At 36.4% G+C, this 26,761-nt stretch overlaps 1 protein-coding gene across 3 annotated transcripts in view; it reads left to right on the top strand.

Moving 5' to 3' along the window:
* Gria2 (glutamate ionotropic receptor AMPA type subunit 2) overlaps positions 1-26,761 on the top strand; it is a 131,349-nt gene that overhangs the window by 75,738 nt on the left and 28,850 nt on the right. For all 3 annotated transcript variants that reach the window (XM_028880125.2, XM_028880122.2, XM_028880121.2), the window contains exons 5-10: positions 5,165-5,218; positions 8,388-8,549; positions 23,357-23,524; positions 23,793-23,897; positions 24,702-24,812; positions 26,260-26,466. In XM_028880125.2, the coding sequence (XP_028735958.1) occupies positions 5,165-5,218; positions 8,388-8,549; positions 23,357-23,524; positions 23,793-23,897; positions 24,702-24,812; positions 26,260-26,466 (807 nt within the window). The remainder of the gene's footprint in view (positions 1-5,164; positions 5,219-8,387; positions 8,550-23,356; positions 23,525-23,792; positions 23,898-24,701; positions 24,813-26,259; positions 26,467-26,761) is intronic.

Raw genomic sequence — 26,761 nt, 5'->3', positions numbered from 1 at the left:
TATCATTGAATAACTTCAATATATAATATCAAATGCTGGTATTTTAAATAAGCTTTGTTTTAAACTTTCATTCTTTTCCTCGCTGGAAACTTTAGATTTAATTAAGTCAAAGCCAATCTGATGTCTTAATGCAAAAGTGAATTGGTTTGAGGTTTATACATAATTATTTTAATACAATGTGCAAAGTCTGTGTTATTTTATACCTATGTGTCTTAGTCAGTATTCATTGCTATAAAGAGCCTGTGTCAACTCTTCCAAGAGAATTCATTTAATTAGGGACTTACTTACAGTTTCAGAGGTGTAATCCATTATAATCATGCCAGCGAACATGGTAGCAGGCATGGCAGGCATGGTACTGGAGAGCTTCATTCTGATCTGAAGGCACAGAGAGTGATGTAGGGTCTGTCATGGGCTTTCAAAACCTCAAAGCCCACCTCCAGTGACACACTTCCTCCAACAATGTCATTCTTCCTAGTCATTCTAATCCTATTAAATAGTTCCACTACCTGGTGACTAAGCATTAAAATATATGGACCTATGGAGGTTATTCTTATTTAGACCAGCACACTATGTCTACATCTCTAGAAAGAGGAGGCAGTTTTTGTAAGAAGTATATTTTGGTTTTGCATATATATTAGAAAATTTGTGTCCACTTAAAATTGTAATCTATGAAATTAAAATATGAAGGAAATACAATTAGACCATGTTCACGATGTGGGAAGTCAACAGTATTCATTTGGATGTTAGAAAAAAAATTGTATCAGACACGAGAATGCTTTTGTCCATTCTTATCATACCGCCTTGCTTTAGATAAGACCTTTCAAGATGGGGCAATCATGAAGTTGTAAGATAAGAATACAGTAAGAAACCAGATCCTCAGTGCTTTAAGGCAGAGAAACTGACCAAGCATGCTTCACAATTTGCTTAGTAAGGAATCCTTCACTAATCTTTTTTGATGTGTGTATGTGTGTGTGTGTGTGTGAGAGAGAGAGAGAGAGACAGAGAGAGAGACAGAGAGACAGAGAGACAGAGAGACAGAGAGAGAGAGAGACAGAGAGAGAGAGAGAGACAGAGACAGAGACAGAGAGGGGAAGAGAGACTGCAGCTGCTTCTTCCTTGAAAGTACATTAGATTAGAAAGAAATATACAGTTGTGTATGCATTTATGCTCCTAGCCTTTGAGATAAAAACCGAAATTCACTAAAGTATTCAAGACATTAATTCTAGAAACAAGTGTTTAGAAGCCTCAATTAATATAAAATATAGACCTTAAGGAATAAAAAGTGGAGTGTCTTAATGACTTAATAACCTAAATCAAACTAATGTGACCTGTAAAAGAATCAGTTGTATGCAAGAGAGTAGAATAATTTCAATTTAAAAATCTTGATTCTCATCTCCGGAGATGAAGTTAAGATTGCTGTTAGAATAGGCCACTTGTTGGAATGCTCCCTTCAAAATCACAGTTAATTTCATGGGAGGTTTTCAGTAAAGCTGAATTTTAATAATATTCACTAGTCTGGTTTAAAAATGTAAATATTTCTGCTTCTTTGTAATAAACACAATGAAAACAACTGTATCTTTCAAAAACATGAATAGGGAAATTGCACAACACACTGGGACCATAAAAAGCAACATTTGAAGCAAAACCTGTAATTATAGTTATGCAAGTCTCCATGTAGTACCTCACTTAAGAAGCATTGTTTAACATTTATATGTCATAAATACATGTCTATAAATACATTAAATGAGTGCACAAATGGATGGCATGTCAATTAATCAGCATTATTATCTAAGTGAAGGATGCAAAGAATGGCAAGAAAGGCAGCTATTAGAACCTCAAGAGCTTACTATATGGGAAGAAAATGAATACAGATAAGGTACTAAGAACTATAACATAGAAAGTTGTGTTATTTAGCTTTCTGTTACTCTAACAAATAATAGGGTAAAACAAATTCTAGAGAGGTACTGTTGATCTGGGCTCATTATGTTGGAAATATTTATCCATAGCTAGTTGCCGGTAATTTTCCAGCTAGGTGGACAACTACATATAATGATAGATGTATGTACGGGAGCAAACAGTTCACTTCAGTGTGGCTGGAAAGCAAACGAGAGGTGGGAAGAGATCAGGGTTTCTCTATCCCCTCCAGGAGATTCCTCTAATGTTCTATATTTCTTACACTATATCCTATCTCATGAAGCTCGTACCACTTTCTAATAGTCCCAAATTGAGGACCAAGCCTTTAACACATGGGATATGGATGGATCATATAAGATCTAAACTATGGAAGTGATCTACAATGGATGGATGAGGATCTACCCATTTTTTGAGACAGGGTTTCCCTGTGTAGTTTTGTTGCCTGGCCTGGATCTCGCTCTGTAGACCAGGCTGGGCTTGAACTTACAGAGATCCACCTGGCTCTGCTTCCCAAGTGCTGGGATTAAAGCCATGCACCACCACCACCCAGCTGGATCTACTCATCTCTTGAGAGGAGTGATCTATGCAAAGTATACACAGAAGGTAATATTTGGCTAGCTTTGAGCCATTTACTAATTTTTTGAATAAATATTCCAGGTCTCTATGGCTTTTTGTACAGACACTAAAATATGTCTAAAGAAACATCATTAAATAAAACATGGTAAACCCCATCAAAGAAAGAAGTTAATGCTGTAGTTACATAATCATAACATGGATGATCCATGACTGAAAAGAACAAATTGTTCTGGGAGAGGATTATGGAAAGTAATAATTTAGAGTAAGTTAGGGTGTTCTTCAAGAAGCAGCATTCACCAAGTACAAGGTGTTGATAAGGCACATTCTAACAACAACAAAAAAAGGACACTCTATTGTTAATTCACTCAACTGGTATTTGCAAGAGAATGGAGATCAGATAAAACTTTTATCTTCACGGCATCTGGAAATTAGCAACAGAATTAACCTGCATTAGATTAGGACTATTTTAACATTATCTGATAAAACCCAAAAGACGTTTATTTCTAGCTGTGATCAGATGAGAGAAGTGTGCAGCCATCAAAACACTTGGAAATTAGCATTAATTATCTATTGTATAATACTAGTTGCTATTGTAAAGCAAAATTATAATGGCTACTATGGCCTGCACTAACATCTATAAAGACTGTAACCTAGTGAATTCCATATCCCTTCTTTTTCTCAGTAAACAGAAATAGAGACAACTGCTTTCATTTGTACTGTTCATTTTAAGTCTCAGATGGAAAACAGGGACATTAGCACTGTAGCTTGCTCAATAGGCAGAATCAACAGATGTTCTTAAAGTATTTATGGACATAATGCATGTTGATTAAGCTGAGATGAATTAGAATATTTTTCACTTAAAAGGAATCTTTTGTTCAAGCTTCTGCCTTCAATGTGGAGGATCTGTTTTCTTGGAAAAGGCAATTTAGTTGTGTGATGTAAAAATGGGTAAGAAGGCTATATAACCCTGAATTCTTTTCAAACAGCTGTCACACAATATCAGCATGGTGCTCTGTAAAAATCTTTTCTGGAATTGTGTCCTTGCTCTTGGACCAAATGTGTTGATGCTAGCACCTAACATTGTCTTGGGTGATGGACAACCATGCAAGTCTTCAGCCAGGAGGTGACCATTAGGCTGAAATTGGTTACATCTTGCATGTTAATAATACATGTATGTGGTAACATGAAGAAATTTCCAAGTGAGGAGACAAAATCCTGAGGAGTTTTAAATAAGTGTGCTATTGTGCAAAACAGTTAAGAAAACCCCTGTGGTCTGAGTGCAGAGGGTGGGAAGGGTAAACCTGGAGAAGCTTACAGGTTCACTGTTAGTGTTAGTCATTTGTTTAATAATAAGGGGAGCCAGAGGATCAGGAAAGTGAACTAATACTTTGCATATTTCTTTTTAGCTTACAGTTTCATGTTTTTCATTGGCTTGATTATTTCCCTTAAAAATGGAAAGGATGATGGTACACACTTGGAATCCCAGCACTGTGGAGGCTGAGGCAGAGGGTCACTGAGAGTTTGAGTTCAGGTTGACCTACATGCTGAGTTCAAGGAGGGACTGGATTACACAGTGGAACCTTTTCTAAAATAACACAATACAAACTAAAGAAATTATTTTGAATATTAATGACCCTAGTCTTACATGGTTCATCTTATAATTTTCAATTTTATGATACATTGGAGGGTCTGATGAATTTAGCAGGAGCTGTCTATTTGAACTCCCCCTCCCTACTCCGTGGTACCAAAATGCAGTACAGTACTCTCTGGAGATGATAAGCAGTGGGCGTATGTCACTGCTTCCCCTCAAACATTCCAATCATGAAAGAAAGTAAACCACACTTCTCTGAACTTTGGATTGTGAGCTATGAAGGCTATTAGATTAAGGGAATTAAATGCATTGTTCACCTAAGTTACTTTCATTTTACAGTGCATTTATCACTCGGTGAATCTCTGTACTTTACTACATCAAGCCCATTCATCTGCACCTATTCTTTGTGTCAGTGGTAGAAGTCAGCGAAAGGAAATGTGACTCGGTAGTGTCCAAAGGTTCTCTGACCATTGCTAGAGTAATCTCTCATTCCAAGATGTAAGCTTGTCTTGCTTGACTCAGATTTATGAAGAGAAATTAGCTTCTTGGCTACTTTGTTGCCTAAAGCTATAAATATTCATTTGAACTAAGCTATAAGTGTATTGATAATAATAATAATATATTTGCTTATTAATGTCCCCTTATCACTTTATAAACTCAATGTATGCCTATTGTATATAGATGTGCAGTTATGATATTTCAGATTTTTTAGGTGGTTGTTTATTAGGAAGACAAATATATATAACAATAGAAATAAATTTATGACTTGCTATGGATTAAATTTACTTGAATCTATATTTCTCTCCAAAATATATGGACATATTTTCACTATTGAATTAAAAAAAATGAGTTATTTTGATTTAGTGGTTGACTTTTTAATAGGTAACATTTACTAAGCACTAAAGTGAATTATTACTTTTTCCTAAGAAACATTCTCTGTATTTGCTAAAAATGTTTTATTAAACATGACTAGTGGAACATAAGACCCCAAATTCTATCTTTTGCTAATCAGATCATCATATCAGTAATTTTGTATCATTGTTTTTCATATATATTAAATGTTTGTGTTTTTATCCTTGCTAGGTTATTACCATTGGAAAACATGTTAAAGGGTACCATTATATCATTGCAAATCTGGTAGGTGAATTAATTGGCATTATTTTACTAGCTACTATGTTTTTATTAAGATTTATGTATTTGTAATTTATGAATATGAGTGTTTCATCTGCATCTATGTCTGTGCACCATATGCACACAATCACTGTAGATTCCAGATGAGGGCTTAGGATTCCCTAGAACTGGAGTTACAGATAGTTGGGAGCCCTCATGTGGGTGCTGCAAACTTAACCCTGATCATTTGGAGAATTAACCAGTGCTCGAAAATACAAAGAAATCTCCCCAGAGTTACTACATAATATTTTTAATTGAATATATTAATTTGGAATGATCGTCATTCATATTTTAAAAATATTGTCCAATTATATTTTATGGATAATAAATGAAATATTTTATTTGGTTGCTTTAGGTTTATAATTTAATCTATATCTTTAAACTAGTTCTATTTATTATGATGCGATATAAATATCTTCACAACAATATTTTCTCAAGAAATGTTGAAATTCTATACTAAGGGAAACCTTTAAAATATAAAGTTTAACTGTTTAATTATCCATTTTTCTGTCACTGCATTTTATAAACTTACTGTTTGCATTCTCACTTGAGTTTTTAATATATAATATCTAAAATTGATAGACATGTATGAGAAAGTTAAATCTAGAAATATGATATGTCAAAAAATTATCAATCATATATTGTAGATCATATAATAATAATATCTTGAAAATATTTTATTTCTGATTTCCTACATAGTGTATGAGTAACACAATGAAATGAAAACTGAGTTCTTCTAAGAGCCGGTCATGTTCTCATCAGGATTCTTGTCAATTCAATATATATTGAAAAGCAGATTGGCTAATTATATTTCTTTGGGTTTTTTATTTCTTACTTATAGCCAATCTATTTAGATTATTGAATGTGTGTTTTTATTTCTAAAATGGGCTTTCAAAGAGTAGTAAAACAAGCTACATGGAGAAACCCTGTCTTGAAAAACCAAAAAAAAAAAAAAAAAAGAGTAGTAAAACAATCTTTGTTTTTCCTCATGGTCTTTGAGCAGCTATGACCTTGTTTGTTGGAAAGGATCTCTGCACCACCTCATGAAAAATATAGTGAAAAAAGGGAAAGAGGCAGCAGATGCAAGCTGCAAGTTTATTCTAGGCCATGTGATAGACAGGACTCCACAAAGGCTTTGTACTTATGCATATACAGGCTTCTTTTTAGGATTTATGGAGTATCAGCTTATACTTCAGAAAAGAGCCTGGTATGACAGAAAGACACACACACACACAAAACAAACAAACAAACAAAAAAAAAAACAAAAAAAAAAAAAGAACAAATGTTTCAAACAATAGTGTTTTCAAGTCAGTAGCAGTCAGTGACCTGAATCTGGAGGAAGTTAGTTGTTCAAGATGAAATTTCTCTTTGGTGGCATGATTACTAGCTGCTGCGGCAGTCTTCTGGGTTTTTCTCTTAGTGTGTATCTAGGAGATTGGAAAGGACTCTGTGTAGGCACAAGAGTTAACAGGAAACAAAGATCTGCAATGAGTCTTCACTGAGCTGTGTTCCAGGCCTGGAACAGCCTGGACACTCAGTCTCTTATGTGCATTGTGCCATTTGGTGAACAGCACAGAGCCACAGTGAAAGCTGCGATCTTTTAAAATGTCCAGATGGAGAAGATTTTATTGGAACATTGAGAAATAATGACAGAAGGTGTCTCATCAATTTGAGAATTGACACGTAATGCCATGAAAAAGGAAAGAACTGTCTAAGTGAGCAAGTCCATGCTCTTGTCATGATTCTATTTAGAAATCTACCTAAATTAATACTGAAGCTGAACTCGGGTCTGTTTTCCCTTTTGCAAACCCTTGATGTCCTCTCCTCACAAACTTCTGGTAACTCAGTGATGTAATTTCTGAGAATTCTGACATTTCATGACATTGAAATGCTAATTTCCAGATGACATGAAGATAAAGTTTTGTCTGATCTCCATTCTCTTACAAATACTATTTGAGTAATAATTATAATCTAATTATTTAGATTATTCAAGAAACAGCATTCACCAAGTACAAAGGTGTTGATAGGTCCCATTATATTGTTAAAGCGTTAAGAATTGTTTACAACCATCTCTTCTAACATGCATAAGAGACTGGCCAGAGGGAAAGTGTTAATTTTCTATTGAGAACTTGGAAGATGAAAATCCTTCAACATCAGTTGTCACACTAGAAATCCAAAGAGTCCATTTAGCACCAATTGTGTAAAAGCAAAACTGTGGGGTAACATGAAGTAATCACTCGTTGTCCAGGTAAAAAGTATAATAATTCATGTGTTAAATACTAACAACAAATAAAAGATCCATGCTTAATTGAGGATATATTTAATCATTATACATGGCAGAACGAATACCTTTTAAAGGCAAATACATTTATAATTGCCACATTGAAATTTTGACTTCTATTTCTTTGATTAAAAAATTGTTAAAATCATGATAGCACATAATTTGGATTAATGAAAGTGTAACATGATTTGTAGATTTCTGCTCATGAATACAATACCTGTACTTGTCAGAAGGGGGCACCAAATAAGTTACTGCAGGATATGACCCACCCAGTGTGGCTACTGGGAGGGAACCTGGGTCCTCCGCAAGAGCAGGACAGATGCCCATAATCACCCCAGTTTCTCTCCTGAGCTGTAACTATTTGATGAAATTCAATTATTGTATTAAATTTATTTCTAATTTAATATGAAATTGCATTTCTGTTAAACAATTAAGAACACCAATTGGGTGTTTGTTTTTTCCTCCTCAATTTAAAGCTATTTTATCAGGATTGGTTTAATAGAGAATAGTTTGATCAATACTTTCCATATGTATGCACATGGCTGTTCTCCATGATAAACTCAATGAAGGAGACCCAGTCCTTACCCAACACATGGGAGCTGTCTTAGTTCAAGAGAAAACATCCTGTGAGCTTTTCATGAGGTGATCCATCAGTAAACATGTTGATTAGGGGCCCACTATGATACCTATATGATGTGAGGTGTAGTGAGGAGCATTGGCTGTTAAGTATAAGAAACTTGTTACATAGGCATATTATCTCTCCTGTGTGTGTTTAACTTTTAAAGACACAATGTGTAGAGAGGCACAGGAGAGGTTAACTTCCACAGGGATAACACAAATGTGTTTTATATCTAGGGATTTACTGATGGAGACCTGCTGAAAATTCAGTTTGGAGGTGCGAATGTCTCTGGATTTCAGATCGTGGACTACGACGATTCCCTTGTGTCTAAGTTTATAGAAAGGTGGTCAACACTGGAAGAAAAAGAATACCCCGGAGCACACACAGCAACAATAAAGGTTTGCATTAAGGGAAATAGAGTGCTTAGAAAATACGAGAAGGTATAGTGTGCAGTCCAAAAGATGGTGAGCACATAGACTGATGAACACATTTTCCATATTTTGTTTGTTTACATAAGAAAAAATGGTGTGTTACTGTGGTGTTCTTCTGTGTCTGAATCTCCACAATGTTTTCATTCATTTACTTATCTATTGGAAATTTTGTATTCTGTGGATTCTCGACTAGGATTTTTTGGGGCAAATTAAAGGACAGGTTTCTGCCTGCACTCACAGTGCCATGAGGGCAGACAATAGAAAGACCGTCATATGAGAAGGCACAGTAAGCCATGGAACACATGGCAGGAAAGAACATAAATTACATGTCTTGGGAAGCCTTCTCTGAGGAAACCATTTTTAGACTTAAAAACCAAAGAACAAAAAGCTCTGGTTGTCACTTACAATATTTTGTCTGCAAATAAATCAAAGAAAGAATAATAGATGTGGGCTTTTATCAATCATCTCACTTGTATACAGTTTAGACAATAAGCATATGGCCACACATAAAATTCATACATGTGGTATGTAAGTGTGTGGTATGTATATAATAATTGAACATGAGTAACCTGGACAAGTCAGAAAGATGATAAAAACATGATTAGTTTAATAATGGAAACATTAACATGATGCCTACACAGTCAGGCAGAATCCTTGAAAGCTAACTGAAGTAAGTGCCTTACCATGAAGTGTGTTGGCTTGCTTTGCCCAGCATGCATTTGGAAACTAAGTTCTTCCTCTGTATATTGTGTAGACACTCATGCACATATTTACTAATAATTTAGGTATTTCTGTTAATGAGAGTATTTATCCCTTGTTGCTGATATAACTGAGAGTAGAATTAAGATTCAGACTCAGTTAAGACAGTATTATTAAACTGAGAGCAAATGGTTTAGAGCACACATAATGGTCTTTTTTATGGAATTGGAAATGTGTTAAATTAAGGAGAAAAGGTGATATATATATATATAAACAAATATATTAGTGATTGTGTAATATGGTAATATATATAAAGCTATCAGGGAACTAGTTGATCACACATAAAGTGGATATATGATTATATATTTGTATCTAGTTATGAAATTTCCCTAAACTATAGAAAGTTTGAAGTTCTGTATTTGGTATATATGAAGGGATCCTTTGAATTTTAAGTCAATTTCAGAGAGCCATTTTCTAAAATGTTTAAAAACACTTTATTTTTTCTAAAAGGAAAGTGAGTTCCTGTTTGATGATCTTGAGTTGAAAATTTATGCTTTCTATTATGTAATCTTTTGGGATATTGTAATGTAACACAGCTTCTGAGAATGACATTGGACACTTGGTGTCACAGGTCATGTCTCCATCTGGTTTAATGGATATTTCACAGCTCATGCATCCCTTCATTGAACTTTAGGCTTCTGTCTTTTGATAAATGATACTGTTTAAGATGTGTAATGGAGAGTGCATTCCACCCACATCCTTAAATAGAATCCACTTTCTCTTCACGTTCTTCTAATACTCATTGTGGTGTCCCCATACTGCCTCTTTGAGAAACACAGAAAATGAGGTTTCATTTTGTCTCCTAGAATCCACATCATCATTTGCCTTCATATGTCTTATATCAAGATTTGTGGGGAATGAGGAATCCAGAAATTTATTCTATTAAAATTTTGTTGAAACTTTGTCCCAGAATTCAATCTGTTGAGCTCACCCAATGTGCCTTCTCTTTGCTTCCTTTCCTTCCACAATGTCTTCCTCTTGGCTGCTTCGCCCAATTTTCAGAGAGTTTATTACAGTTCTTCATAGTGGGATACTGCAAAGTAAGAAGGCTTGCAGGTTTAAAACAGATTTGGGGCCCAGCGGTGGATCTCTGCATCCAGATCCCTCAGTCATTGGACAGGGTTTCTAGCACTACTATTAGGGTGTTTGGCCATCCCATCACCAGAGTATGTCAGCTCCGGCTGTCTCTTGACCATTGCCAGCAGTCAATTGTGGGGGTATCTTTGTGGATTTCTGTGGGCCTCTCTAGCACTTTGTTTCTTCCTTTTCTCATGTGGTCTTCTTTTACTCATTGCATGGGTTGGCTGTTTGAAACCTGGGGCTTATGCAGGGACGCTTGGCTCAGTCTGGGAAGAGGGGACTGGACCTACCTGGACTGAGTCTACCAGGTTGATGTCGGTCTTCGGGGGAGGCTTTGCCCTGGAGGAGGTGGGAATGGGGGGTGCGTTGGGGGGGAGGGGGCGGGAGGGGGGAGAACAGGGGAATCCGTGGCTGATATGTAGAACTGAATGGTATTGTAAAATAAAATGAAAGGAAAAAAAAAAACAGATTTGGAATCTGCATTTGATTAGTTCAGGGTTTTCATCCATATAGCACAACCATGGCTGTTATTTCCTAGCTGTTATGAAGACTAAATACCATTCAGTAGATGTTATCACATTATGAGAACCATAGATCCTAATAAAAACTCATGGTTTTTCCTATCCTTTTCCAAAATGCAGGGAATTTCAGCCAGTTGCTAAAGTCTATTCCAAGTTGAACATGTTGCAATTTCTCTATTTTACCCCAGGGCTTCATACAGATCATTGAAAGCCTTTAGGGAAAATTCATCTCTGGGCTGGAGTTCATTCTAAATCAGATATATATTGCTCTGTACTAGAGGGCCAAGGAATGAATCACACAATAGAAATAAAAGAAGTATGAACTTTGACTTTGAGAACACACAGTCCAAAATAAAACACAAATATATCAATGAGCAAATATAATAAAGGACAATGTGTGTTGGGCAAGCCATTTCCCTACAGCTAATTAGAACAGAGTGTGGGAAGGAGATCAAGAAAGGCTTTTTGTATGGGGACACCAGGATACTCTTTACATGAAGCTAGAACTGAAAGAAAAGAAAAGGAAGGAGATTTGGGAAGGAGTATCATGTGGAGACACAAAGTCATGCCCCAGCATGATAAATAAGTTGCAAATCTTATGCTATTGTAAAAAACATTTGGAACTTGTGAAATGGGCATGTTTTACTTCTAAGTGCTACAGCTACTCAGGTGTCTGTAGATCTAAGAGGCTATAATTACAAGAGAGGGGCCCATGATATCCTCTGGAAATGAGCCTAAACTGAGTGGGTTCCTGAAACCATAGAGCATATCAAGCTCTACAATAGTGTCTACTTAATCACTATTTTACCTTTGGTCAATAGTTCTCTGTGCAGTTCAAACAAAGCTGTTAACTACAGGCTGTGGTGGAGGTTAAATAATCACAGAACATTAGCATAGTATTAGAAGCATAAAAGTAAATAAAAGTCTGTTTCTTTTCCCAACCCTTTCCTAAAATGAAAGAACTTCGATCTTTTGTTTTCCCTGTCCTCGCTCTCCCATCCTCTCTTCCCTCCCTCCATTGTTCCCTCTACCCTACCCCACATGCACATACACACTATATTTGTCATATATATGTGTGTGTGCGTCATATATATATATATATATATATATATATATATATATATATATATATATCGATTATAAAGTTCAATTTATACATTAGGCACAGTTAAAGATTAGCAACAGTCAATGACAAAACACAGCCACAGCAATATACTGTAATGCATGTAACATAAATGTGGTGCCATAATAGCTTCTTGTGCCATGCTCATTCTTCCCTTATGTGATAATTTGGGATGATGATACAATGTCTCTGTGATGAAGTGAGGCAAGATAGATGATGCAGGCATTGCATCACTTTCCTCTTTTCCTTATTGAGTTGGGAATTTTTGCTTTTTCACACAAAAAAAGTTCTTTACAGGCTCACCAGCACATCAAAACTTGCACTCCTACTGTACTATGGTGACATTGCTAAGTACAATGAAGCTGTCTTTAGAAGGATCTGAGCACAAATTCTCTAGAGTGGACCTGGTATGGCTATATGAATAATGGGTGGGTGCCATGTGCAGGGTGGATGGACTGAACAAGGGGATGACCTACGTGTTGTGCAGGACAGAGTGGGAGGGAATGATTCTGAGCATCAAAGCAAAATACAATTCAAAGATTATGAGTATATATAAATATACTAACAAATAATATAAAACTCTACTTTTAGGGTATAGTTGAACACTGAAAGTTGTAACCATGAAGATAAAGATATTAATATGAGAAAAACAATATTTTTTATAATCCTTTTCTACTTTTATAGGTAGATGTAAGAAGGAGCTCTGTATGTGTCTAAATAAAGACTGTGTTTCAGTGTATTTTTTGCTTAAAGCAAGGGAGACAAACCTCTATAATGAAATTACTGTCTAGTGAGGTAATTCTCTTTCATGCTGTTTTGGAGGGCCTTGTTTGTTGTAGCAGATACACTGTTATTTAAAATCACATTTTAGGACTTTACAATAAGAATTGTAAAAATCTTAGGCAATAAAAGCTGTTGGCATGAAACCTTATTTGATTCTAATTCACCAAATCAAATTCTTCTATGGCTAGGCTTTAGAAATTATATCAAGTTGTGGGAAGGAGAAATAAGTGGTTCAGAGTAAAATTCATAAAACTTAATACAGATTCCACAGTTTCTTAATTAAAATATATTCGATTGGTACCTGTGAAATTTCATTTTAATAGTTTACATATTTTAAGTAATGATCAAACAAATAGCAATTTTTAATTTTCTTCATGCTGACATAACTAAAAGTAATTGGAGTCATAGCACTGAGTCATTAAATCTGATTCTCACTAATGTTCTAGTGATTTGTGACAATATTCATGTATTCATTTTTCTGATCAAAATATATTTATTGAATGTTTACTCTGCAGAAGGCATTTTTTTTTGTGAGATAAAACACAAAAATATTCATGAACTTTTACATCAGAAGCCAATAATCACTTTGTAGTATTGGCAGAAATGGTCCTGTCATCATCTCAGACTTTCCTCTTTATTACCATTTATGAACTTTTGAGTTCCCACCGATGCCTGTGTCCTCTCCAGCTTCTGCAAACTCCTCTTTACATCGACTTTCCCATAACATTCCACGGCAACTCCAATCACCATGTGCTCTTTAGACCAAACGTTTGGAAATATTAACACTACCCTTCCTCTCACAGCTCTTATCCAACCTGGCAGGAAATCCACTGATTCTGTCCCAGTTCTCACCAAGCCTTGCCTTGTCCTCTGCAGCCAACTCAAACCCAACCACCACCTACTCTCTGCCCTGTTATAATGCCATCTTGAGAACTGCTTCCCCTGTCTCATAAGTTCAATTTTTGTGTTCCCTTTAAAACGGAATTGAAGTGTGTCATGAGTCTTCTCCAAAAGCTTCAGTATCCTTTTGTACTTGGCATAGACATCAAAGTAGTCTCCTTGACATAGGAATTGCTCACCTTCTTCACCTCACATGTGGCCTCAGTTCTTGGCATTGTCCCCTCACCAATTTTGCTTCATCTGTATTCTTCCATTTTAATCCTTAAACATTCTGACATTTTCCCACTGAGTGCCTCTACACTGACTATTACCTCTTCTAGAACATTCCTTCCTTATATGTCTGCAGAAGTAAGCCTCTTAAGGTTCTTCAATCTTAATCAAATGACATCTCTTCATGGGAGCTGGGTATCAGTTCTTTAAACCATAGGCTTTACTCCATTCAAGGGAGGTGACATTGTAGCACTTTTGTTTCAAGGTATTTTTTTTCCTTTTGAAATAATTCTTGACCTCTACTGTCACATATTTGTAATTAATTTATTCATGATGTTGTTAGTTTTATCTATATGTTTGTAAGTCAATGTCAAGTTGTTGTTGGTTGTTCCATCACAAACACATAAAGACTGAAGCATAGTGGCTTCGAATAACAGTTTCCTTCATGCACAAGTAGAGGAAGGTATTGCCTACAAGGATCATGTAAGGCTGGTTATGGAGTAGAAAGACTTCTTAGATGAAACAACAGAGTTTGAAGCCTGAAAGTGAATAAGCTACAAAGAGCAGGGGATCGAAGTCTATAAGTTTTGGAAAAAGAACATGCAATATTTCCCACTCAAGGAAAATAGACAAATTTTCTATCAGTCTGAGGACTGAATAGAGATGTCATAAGGACTGTGCAGAGTCAATGAGTGCTGTCCACAGTGGTATGAGGTTCTGAGTCCCACCCTCAGCATGATGAAAGTCTGTAACATTCAGGAGATGGGTGCTTATCAGCTGGACTCAGGGAGATTACTGGATTCCCTGGTGACAAGGTGTTGCAGGAATCTTGGAGGAGAAAAGTATCACAAAGTTGTCCAGGCAGACCAGGATGGGGCCTGAATTGTGACTATGCCTCAGGGTGGGCAGAAAGAGATGGATTCAATGCCTTGACATTTTTTCTTAATTTCTTTATAAAATAAATAACTGCAGAAGTCAAAACCTTTATATCTGATTTACTGATAAGTGCCATTGAAAGCTATGTTCAGATTTTTTAAAAATGCAAGACCCTGAGAAGCATGTGCTTCTTTTATAGATGCTGATTCTAAATCACATAGTGTTTGCACAAGAGAGGCTCAAAGAAGACATTTGTACAAAGAACAGTAATGATCTGGAAAAAAATAAGCAAGAACTTTGCAATTATCAGGCTATCAAAAAGAGAAAATACTGGATTATTGTTGTTATGGATTTTTCTTTAAGTCTCTTCTACAAGTAGAAGGGCCCTGAGCTGTTTGCTCTGGTGTTAAATTGGGAAGTTGGTAGCAACCTAACCTGACTTTGTATTTATAAGGGACAATGGAAAATAGATCTTTCACATCTCTTAAAGATTTCAAAAGGAGGCAGAGTATAAATAGACTTGTTAGTATAACAAACATGAAAACTATTTTAATTTTTAGATACATTTTGTGACTTCAGTGTTTCCACCTTGCAAGACATGCCTATCCATGCTTTCTTTTCATATAGTAACCTTTACTCAACTCTGTGACTTTGATGTCCTGATAGTATTAAGGAACTCAACTACCATCAGGGACTAACATTTGTGTGGCACTTTAAATAATAGCTTTCACATAAGAATCTCATTTTACTCAGGAGTTGACTTAACACATAATCTCAAACTTTCTTAATTGCTGCCCTAAGAGAATTATTGGACCTGTCTGAAAATAGTATAATCTTTCTCAGTCCAGTAATTAGCATCATGCATTAAATAGTACCCTGAGAGCCTAATAAAATTAATTCTACTTTGTGAATATTGAAACTGACCACAGACACAGCAAAGACTCAGCGTTTACTACTGCAAATATCAAAATAACTCACAGCACCACAAAGTTGGTGCATTTAAGCCCCTGTACTTGGTAGTTAAAAAAAGACATATGTAAATTAATCTCATATATTTACAATACTGATGTTGCCAAAATTATATATCCCGAAAAAAGTATTTGCAAATAAATATATATTTGCCATTTGAATGAATTATTCATATTTATGATTATAAAGAAGGACATCTGTGCTCAGCTGCATTCACTCAATTCTTCCTGGAAAGAACACTTGTCGGTCAGCAAGATTACTTCAAAATATCAGCTGCAACAATTATATGAAAAGCCACTTTGGGCCCTTAGTAAAATCTATATAAATATTTCTAATTTTTGCTGAATCTCTGTTCTCACCCATGGTCTGTCCATCATGTGAAAACTCCAGTGACTGGTGGGCAGACATCTTTGGTCACCAAACGTAGAAATTGAAGCCAGAGTAATTACACTAGACAGTCTGTGCTTTTTCATAAGTTGTTAACTCTAAGGCACTGTGGACAAGGACAGTGAGGGAGTGAGGAAGGTGACTGATTCAGCCATGAAATGAAAGCTCTGCCTCTGAGCAAGTCCTCGATGTGGCTGAATCAAATCCAGACATTGCTTTAAACCGAACCTCTTTTTCTATTTGAGTTTGTGTAATTAGCTTTACTGAGGAATTGAATCTGTAAGTACGCACCTCCAAGTCTCTGAGTGCAAGACGCTTGTTCCTTAGTAAGATTTTTGTAATGAAATCAATAGACAATCTTTATACTTTAGTCATATAAATGTATATTATATATATATATATGTATATATACATGCATTTAAATGTGTTCATTTAAAATGAACTTTTAAAGACATTTAAAATGTCTTTCTTTTTTCATAGTCATTGAGATTATTTTTGTTATTCATGGAAAAAATAAAAGATGCTAATTCTAGTTTCTTTCCACTGAGCTCTCACTTTCCTCTTGGGAATTGTGACTGGCTTGTGTGATTGCCAAAGAGGTGGAGTTTCATGAAGGTTTCATGCCTCTATGCACTGCAGTTCCAAAGGGCACATGTTCAAGATGCTTTACAGTAAATTAAAGATGACCTTATCACAGACAGCTCCTCCAGAGGGTGGACAGTTGGTGAATTTGAATTAAGATAAGTGAATAATTTTAGGCTCACAGTGCACTTTCTCCCACTGTTCTTTTTCCTTGAGTCTCTATTTGATTCTTAGATATCTAAATTTTTCTTATAAATTTATTTAACTGTCAAAGACACCACTATTTTGATCCTGTTAATAATTACTTTGTAAAGCACAGAATCAGAATATTATATTGTGCAAGACCCTTTAAAGGTATATAATAATTTGCTGGGAGGTGGTGACACACTCCTTTAATCCCAGCACTTGGGAGGCAGAGCCAGGGGGGATTTCTGCAAGTTCAAGGCCAACCTGGTCTACAGAGAGAGATCCAGGACAGGCACCAAAACTACACAGAGAAACCTTGTCTTAAAAAACCAAAAAAAAAAAAAAAAAAAAAAAAAAAAAAAAAAAAAAAAAAGGCATATAATAATTTGGTTTAGTTAAATAACTCATGCTCTTGTAGGAATGACTATGAGAATTTATACCAAGCAGTGAAACTCCAATCCTGAAGTATGTCAGGTAAAACATTATTTTACAGAAAATAAGGTATTGTTAAGGAACATTTTAAATGTCTGGCAGGGCTGAGCAGGTGAAAATTATCACTCAGCTGTCTCAGGCTACGCTGTTTATTGTGCTGGTGACCTATTTACTTCACTGATTAGATGACAGAATTCTGTTTTTGCAGAACAAATAGTGATTTTTAAAGCAAGTGAAAATACCCTGGCCTTACAGCAAGATTGATAGTAATAAAAACAGACTGCCAGTCAGCAACAAAACTTTCAGCATATTTTACAATTTGCCAAGCCTTCATTTCCTATCCATCTACTTACTCAACTCAGCATTTACCAAACGAAGCAGCGACTGTCACGGTGTGTCGAGGACTGACTGGCTTCTTAGGATTGGAGACTTTCTGTTTTTACATAGTGACAGTCCAGGCGAACCAGAAAGTCAGGCCATCATCTCAGAGTTACAGAGTGCTGGCTTCAAATTCCTCCCTGGTAGCAAAATTTGGGGTTCGGTGTAAAGACAATATTTTATGATCTGCAACCTTCACCTATAAAACCAGAATAAAACTATTCACAGCTTTAGGTATTTTAATAACTACCAGGTCACAATAAAATTACTTGTGGCTTTGGATCTTTTTCATAATGACCATATCACAAATGCTAAAGAGAGAACAAGGGGAATGGGGACTCTCTTCCATCATTTGCTGTTCAGTACCTGCCAAACACAGTACAGACACTGTTTTTGTTTCTCTAAATCTTACAGTGGTTCTCAACTTTCTTAATGCTGTGATCCTTTAATATAGTTCTTTATGTTTTGGTGACCCCCAAACATAAAATTGTTTCATTGCTACTTCATAACTGTTATTTTGATACTGTTGTGACTCATAATGTAAAGATATGAAGGGTATGAGATAGATGACCCATGGGGTCGTGCCCCACATGTTGAGAATCTCTGCCTAAGAAGCATCCCATAGCAGCACTTTACTAACCACCCCAAGACGATGGAGGATCAAGTGGCAGGTCTCAGTCCAGGCCTGCTTTATGACATACAATTTTTGTGCTTTCTAAACTTTACTCAAATAATTTCCAGTTTTATAACAAATTGAAAATTATGCAATTTATAGGACTTAAAAAACATTTTAGTAGTGAGTAAAAGGTTATTATTTCTGTTTTAAATACCATTGTCTATGTTTTCAAGATATAGAAAACATGTGTTAAGAAAACATGACATCATATGGTAATCTACAAAAGCTCAAATTGTATTCATGGAATCTTCTTTTAAGTTTGTTATGCACGAGATGAGATAAACACAAACTTTTTCCTCTCTGCTTCCTTTTTTAGTGTTAGAAATGCCATCTTCTTGTATCAGTGATTACACTATTCCATTATTGGATGACTTGCTTGGTATTATTGGACATAACAAACATTTAAATGCACATTTTATTTTATCTTTGAAATATAAGTCTCAACAAATACACACTTAAAATGGAATAAAGCATGCATTTGGAAAATGGACCATGAAAACGATTCCCCAGATTTCTTGTGCTAGTGTGGTGATGCTGGGCCTGTGGGAAGCACTAAGCTGAATGGCCCCCCACTGAAGACTAAATTTCTAACTGAGCTGAGAGAGTTCACAGAACATAAACATCGGGCAGAGATGCCGCAGTTATTTTCAGAGAAAGAAGATGGTTACATAGTCATCATGCTCTACTCAAACTAGTTTATATATACTTTATTGAGCAGTGTAATCAAATGGAAATATTTCACTCTCCAGTCAAAATTGTGAGCACACTTGTTTAGGAAAATAAATGGACCACAAATGCAGAACAGAAGCTAAAACGCCCTGCACCACATACTGCTGATTGTCTAGCAGCTCAGAATTGCATTTCTGACTGTGTGTTTTAATTTAAAAAGATAAACTGAACATGTGTTTCAGTTGGAACATTTGAGGAAGGTTCAGGGGATTTTTCACCCCGTGAGCATGCTCAGCTGCAGTGGGGATGTGCTGCATGGATCAGATTGCTTTTAGTTCAGCTTAATCATATTTCTAATGTATTTTGCCCACATTTATAGTCCTCTAAAACAGTTAGGGGGTGGCTTCATGGGTATCTCTCTGTAGTGAGAGCAAACTGACTTAATGAAGATCTTGGCTTTTAGCTATTATAATTTTAATATGAATCGTAATACTTTCTTAATATCCAACTCATTCAATTTAAGTTCCATTACTTATTCAGAGACCTAGGCATTAATGCTAAGAGTTAATTTGGCAATGAACTGAATAGTGTACAGAGAGAAAATTAATCAATGCTTTTCACTGGGGGATAATAAAAACAGACACACAGTGAGGCAGATAAAACTTGCTATGACCTTTCTTATCAGCATGAGCAACTCTTCTCTTAAATCAACTTGACTTTCTGGTAGGAATGTAATACAGTGTTCAAGTGATTCATGAATGCTTTAGAACACTGTGAAAGCAATGAAATCAACTGCTTTTCCATCGGATTAGCTCTTCTTCCACTTTTAAAGGTGATGGACTTCTTACGTGCTTCTCATTGACGAGAATTTGAAAACTTAGTTGTAATACTCTATCTCTTCAGTTATTTTTTGAATCATGAGCATAATTTGCGCACATGTTAGGCAGATACTCTGCTACAGATACCCAGCCCTAAAACATTTTCCTGTTGTCAGAAATTTAAGTTTCTTTTAATTCTTGAATAATGCAAACAATGCAACTTCAATTTTATTATCTATAAAAGTTCTCTGTATAGCAAAATATTTTTATAAGTTAAGTTCCAGAAATTTTATTTTAGATTAAATGATATAATTCACTTTGGTGACTCTGTATTTTGTCTAATGTTTTGCATGTACATTTATAGGTTAAGATTACAAGTTTGGGGGAAAAATCTGGTGAAAGTGTCTTGAGTAACTCAAAGGCAGCCATCTGGGAGATATGTGCACACACACATACACACATACGTACACACACACACATATCTACATTCAGGAGACTGTATAGAACGGCATTCAGGAAGTATCTAATATATGTAATGCATTCTGGACAATGTTGATATGCATTACAGAGTGATCCAGATTTCTATCCAGGAGAGATTTATAAATTCCTCAGAAAATGCAGGAAGTGTGAAAACTCACATATGGCCTGAAGTGACACTATATCACAAGAGATATTTTGATGACTCACATTTGAGAAGATATTCTAAAAATTAAATTATAACTTAACATAATAAAAAATGTTTGAAATTTTAGCATTTGGGAAACTGAAACAAGAGGATTGAAAGTTTGTGGTCAGCCTGGAATCTCTTCCTAACAACAACAAAAAGTAATAGTAACAGCAAACCAAAGAAGGTTTACAGATAGAGCATGTCTGAATAGAGTTACAGCACTCAGTCACAATGTACTTCCCATGGCCTCACACCCATTTCCATTCCTCTCTGAAAGGGTATGGTCTATGTGAGACCTCTGGCCTACTCTTTTTCCTTCCTTCCTTCCTTCCTTCCTTCCTTCCTTCCTTCCTTCCTTCCTTCCTTCCTTCCTTCCTTCGTTCCATTGTTCCTTCCTTCATTCCTTCCATCTTTCCTTCCTTCCTTCTTTCGTACCTTTCTTCCCTTTTTCCTTCCTTCTGTCCTTCTTTATTCCTTCATCATTTCTTCTTGCCGTTTCAATATGCCAAACCCTATCGTAGTCTCTAAGAATCCAGTGGTAACAGCCAAGGTCTACCCTTCCCTGAAGTACTTATTCTGGTGGGGAGGATAGTTAAAGGAAACAAGGGAAGAATGTTCACGTAGTCAGATGCTGGGAAATGCTATAACTAAGACAAACAGGAAGGTAGCTGTGTAGGAAGGCCAGCACTGCCGAAGTTGCACGTAAGAGTCTAGGGATGGCATTCACAGCCTTGGACCAATGAATAGCACTGAGTGAAAAGCAAAGGAGATTGATATGTGAAGAGAGAATCAGAAGTTCCTCTCAAAGTTTTCTCTTAAGAAGGAAATAGGAAAATGGCATGGCTATTTGAAGAAAACATCAGTACAAAGAATTTCCCTGCCTCCTCTCTCTTTTTTCCTCCCTCCTCTCAGCCCTTATTTCTTCTCTATTCCTCTCTTATTTCTTTCCTTAGTTGTGGTAGGAGATAATAAAGAAGTTGAATCTTTTTTTTTTTTTTGAGACAGGTTTTCTCTGTGTAGCGTCTTTCCTGGAACTCGCTTTGGAGACCAGGCTGGCCTCGAACTCACAGAGATCTGCCTGCCTCTGCCTCCTGAGTGCTGGGATTAAAGGCGTGTGCCACCACCACCCATCTAAGAAGCTGAATTTTTTTACAGAGACAGTCCTGTAGAGAGAGCATGCTGATTGAGGGATATTGTATGTGTGATTCCAGAAACAAATGTGTTTAAGGAAACTGGAAGTGTACAAGTAAAAGACTTCAGGAGGGGGGCCTTGGAGGAAGTATGGCCACCTATGTTCTGTAGTCTACTCGGGGGCAAATGTTTTGTGAGCTTTAGACATTTCACCAGGTGACGATAAAGAAACTACTGTCTAGGGACCTCTTTCTCCCTACATTACAATATAATTGGAATGAGTTTTGAGAGTGAGGAGCAGATGAAGGGTGTGGTATTTAAAAAATGATGTGAGTCACTGTGGGAGGAGAAGCATGAAGTTACTGGAGAATAAGATTGCTCGAGTGTAGTGCCTGCCATTTTGGACTTTAGTTAGGAATTTAGTGTCACAGTATCAGTTATTGCAGTGGACTACTGCACAGTGAGGGTTCCTTCTCAGATCCTGGATTAGACACAAAACCACACCTAAGTAGCTTTTTTCACAGAGAGATCCTTTATTAATTAGGGAAGGAAAGTTAATGTGGCTGCTTTCCGACTCTGACAGAGACAAAACTGCAGCAAATGAACTTTCAGGTGTAATTCTTAAGAAGAGAAAAAGGGGAGGTCTGTGTTAGGATGGTCTAGGATGCCATGGTAAAGGAGATTGGGGCTGAGGGAGAAGGGGAAGGGGACAAGGGAAAGGGGGAAGGGATATTTGTCCCAGAGGGACAAAGGACTGCCTCTGGAAAAAGAAGAGACAGAAGTGACACATAGGCAAATGGCAGTTTATAAAGATGAGGTGTTTAATGTTAATTGGGCATGTTAATTAGGTGAATCAAAGGAGGCTTTTGATTGCTGGACGTGGTAGTCAGCTTCAGGAGGAAGAAGTGGCCTAATAAGGAAATAGACCTTGGTGACTAGCTCTAGGAATGTAAACTAATTGTTTTCAGCAAGGCAGAGGGAATGGGAAAAGGGCAAGACCTGCCAGAGCTATGCTAATGCCTGCTCAGTGGCTCTGAGTTTGAGCTAGCATTCTCATAGATTGTTAAAGCATAAAAATAGCTGAGGAATTATGGAGTTTGTTTCTTTAACTCAACACCAGATACATAGGGGAGAATGTAAATAAATGGTCTAACACCACTCTAAGGTATATGTGAGCACTACCAAGTTGAATTAAAGATTCAGAGTAAAAAAAATCACCCATTTTCTGTCTATTTTAACCAATGACTTTATTATTGGACATCAAAGGTATTTATATTGTTACTTTGAAAGTCTGTATATCATCACAGCTGGCCATAAATTGCTGGTTCAATGAGAAACTGATCTCAAAAAATGTAATAAATTTTCACTTAAGTTAGCTGAGATATTAATATATTTGGACACGTTGCTTGTTCAGAACATGTTCCGTAGTCCCATCATCCACATTCTTGTTCAATTCTAAGATAGCTAGATGGAGGTGTGTTTAACTTCTTGGACCTTTTTGGCCGCTCTCTGTGTTGCATGGTAGGCGAGAGTAGTCTGGATGACCTGTGTTGCATGGTAGGTGAGGTGGTGTGCAGCAAAGCTCTGATTTTTCTCCCATCCTTATAAAATGTGTGATTCCTTTTAGTATACGTCTGCCCTGACCTATGATGCTGTCCAAGTAATGACTGAAGCATTCCGTAACCTTCGGAAGCAGAGGATTGAAATCTCCCGGAGAGGCAATGCAGGCGATTGTTTGGCCAACCCAGCGGTGCCTTGGGGCCAAGGTGTAGAAATAGAAAGGGCCCTGAAACAGGTCAGTTTCACAGAATGAGCGCTAATGTGACTCCACACACTCGTTAAGGTGGTTTTTGGTTATTTTGCCAAAACATGTAAGTCATCTTTGTTGTATTTCTTATGTTGAACATACAGCCATGTTGTTTCCTCAGAGCACACAGGTAGGTTGAAGAGTACGCAGAAACCCTATTAAAATATCCTTCTGTTTAGGTCAGGGTAAATTTTGTCAGTTTATGTCTTGGATCTAACAAATTTATAACTGTGTTCTATTTCCATTCCATCATTAGGTTCAAGTTGAAGGTCTCTCAGGAAATATAAAGTTTGACCAGAATGGAAAGAGAATAAACTACACAATTAATATCATGGAGCTCAAAACAAATGGGCCCCGGAAGGTAAAACTTTAAGAATTTAAACTTGGGTCTCAGGGGGCAGATTCCATCATGAGCCTACTTCACTCCTGGGATCAGAAAGCATGTGCATGTAGACAGTGGTAAGCCACTTCTAGAAACAAATTTAGTTTTGAGATTTGCTTTATGAATCAGATCAGTTCTTTTTGGTAAGCGATAGTGATAATTAATCTAAAATAGAAATGTTACACTTTTTTCAACTTTTATAGGAAGACTTTAATTATAAGATAGAAAACAACTGCTAAAGATATGATGCCTTTAGGAGAAATAGTCATGTAAACATATGTTTAACTGTTAAACTCAAAATCTCCCCTTAAAATAGTCTGGCTGAATTGTCACTGTTGAGGTATCTTTACATGTATACATGATTACCCCACCACCCAAGTTAGCCAGCAAATGTGAGAAGTGAGCCAGTTGCACTGGCTCATGCCTTCAATCCCTGAACTGCAGGAGCTAAAGCACGAGGATTGTGAGCTGAAGGCAAGTTGAGCTCTATAGTGACTTCTAGACAAACCAGGGATGCACAGCAAGGTACTGAGAAAATTAAACAAAAATAAATAAACAAATAATAAAATAGGAAGATTCAAATTCAATCCAGTTTTAAGAATATTTTTTTAACTGTCTCAATCCCAGTCAGATTCATATTAATGAAGGTAATGTTGTTGCTGGTATTGAGAAGTCTGTTGAATGTGGGCGTTACTTTGGGTGCAGACATGGGTTTGAAAAGCGTCAAATGTTTTCAAAGACAGGCCATTTATCCTCATGTTTGTCAACTGTGATCTTTTTCAGATTGGGTACTGGAGTGAAGTGGATAAAATGGTTGTCACCCTAACCGAGCTCCCTTCTGGAAATGACACCTCTGGGCTTGAAAATAAAACTGTGGTTGTCACCACAATATTGGTAATTAACTACATATATTGAACTCTATTTTTACCTTTTCAAAGTATCCACTTAGAAACTTGCTGTTTAGGTTACCTTAAAGGTAGTAACTATCCCAAGCAGCTTTTGCAATTTTTAATTCACTAATACTTGCTACTCTGTCACTTATTGCATGCTTACCTGCTGTAAGGATTACACATGGGCTAAGCTAAAGCTCTTAGAATGTTCTCATCCTCTAGAAGGCTAAACTCTATCTTGACAGCTGATACCCTGCTGTTGACACAAGTGAACAGCAGAGCAAAGTCTTGTTTGCTCTTCACACTTCTTTTCAAACCTTACCCAACTCTGGTTCATCTCCACCCTCCCATTTGGTATTATGATCTAATAATGCTGTTAGCCCCTCTTTATTCTTAGTGAAAAACAAGTATGATCTCCTTATACCCTTCATTTGAACAGAGTAGTGGCCATGTGCCTAGTTCCAAATATGTGACTATTGAGAGAGTGGGGCAAAGCTTGTCTGGTTGTAGACCATCTAGGATTTGTATGGAAAGAAAGGAAATGTGGATCACGAGAACCAAATGCTAAGCAAGGGATGAGGAGAAGGTGGAATTCACTAAGGGACATTGTTATAAATTGATGGATTCATTATCCTAACAACATGAGATGAAAATATAGATACACTTCTAAGAGATTTAGATACAACATTAGTGGTACGTGGAATTCTCTTAATGAGTATGAGTTGGACATGTGGGAATTCCCACCTTCATCATGCTATTGAAAGGAACTACTAACTCAATTAGATTTATGTTCTGCAACACCCCAAAGTGGACAATATTAGGTTTGCTCAATCATTTCATCATGCTTTCTCTCTTATATGCTTCTAGTGAGAGAGCTTCTCTAGCTATACTTGTACCACCCTTCTAGTGTATTATGTCTCATAGATGAAGTGAGACACGAAGCTTTCAGAAATAGAATCAGTATGTTGCCATGACAATGAACATTTTCATTTTGTGGATCATTGTGTATGCCGTTTTTTTTTTTTCCTACATGAAGTTTGTACTTGAAACAGCAGTAACACAGATCTTGCCTGAACTCAGCTTCTTTGAGCTGGTGTTCATTTAACCTTGAAGAAGGGTATGGTAGACCCAAAGTTGAATATAGCAGCTGTTGAGCAAAAATTTCTCTCTGATACTTAATAATTACAAATAAAATGAGGGAGCTGTGCTAACAGCTTTTGGGTATCTTACTCTGATATGATAAACCATTTTAGTTTCCCAATAATATAGAGATTGAAGGAGCTTGGTTGTTAGAAGCACTATGCCTATATATTTTTGTTTCAAAGTCTACTGTATTATCTACGTCTAACATATACCTATGTATAACAAGTAATTATTAAGGAGTTTGACATAATAACAGTATTTAAAAAATTCAGTATGATAATCAGTGAACATATTGTCTTTTCTTTTAGGAATCACCATATGTTATGATGAAGAAAAATCATGAAATGCTTGAAGGGAATGAGCGTTATGAGGGCTACTGTGTTGACTTAGCTGCAGAAATTGCCAAACATTGTGGGTTCAAGTACAAGTTGACTATTGTTGGGGATGGCAAGTATGGGGCCAGGGATGCAGACACCAAAATTTGGAATGGTATGGTTGGAGAACTTGTATATGGGGTAAGTATATATCTCTTTATAGGTAAAGTAATTCAGTTGGAACCACTGTTGAGAGAATAGCCACTCTTTTTTTTTTTAATAACCATATCTCAGTTGTTGGCATTCCATGACACTCTAGAAAAAAACTGTTTTATTTCTGTGATAGAATTTGAGAGGTTGAGGCAGAAGCAAGAAGTAAACTTGAAAATTAACTGAAACATGCATTCTACCTGTCTTCAAGCACACAGGTTATCCCAGTGATTCAAGGGTATATTGCAAGAAATGTGTAATTAGCTTAGCCAAGTCAGATAGGTAA

This window comes from Peromyscus leucopus, chromosome 6, assembly GCF_004664715.2.
Source record: "Peromyscus leucopus breed LL Stock chromosome 6, UCI_PerLeu_2.1, whole genome shotgun sequence".
NCBI lineage: Eukaryota > Metazoa > Chordata > Mammalia > Rodentia > Cricetidae > Peromyscus > Peromyscus leucopus.
This window is presented reverse-complemented; position numbering and strand designations above follow the sequence as displayed.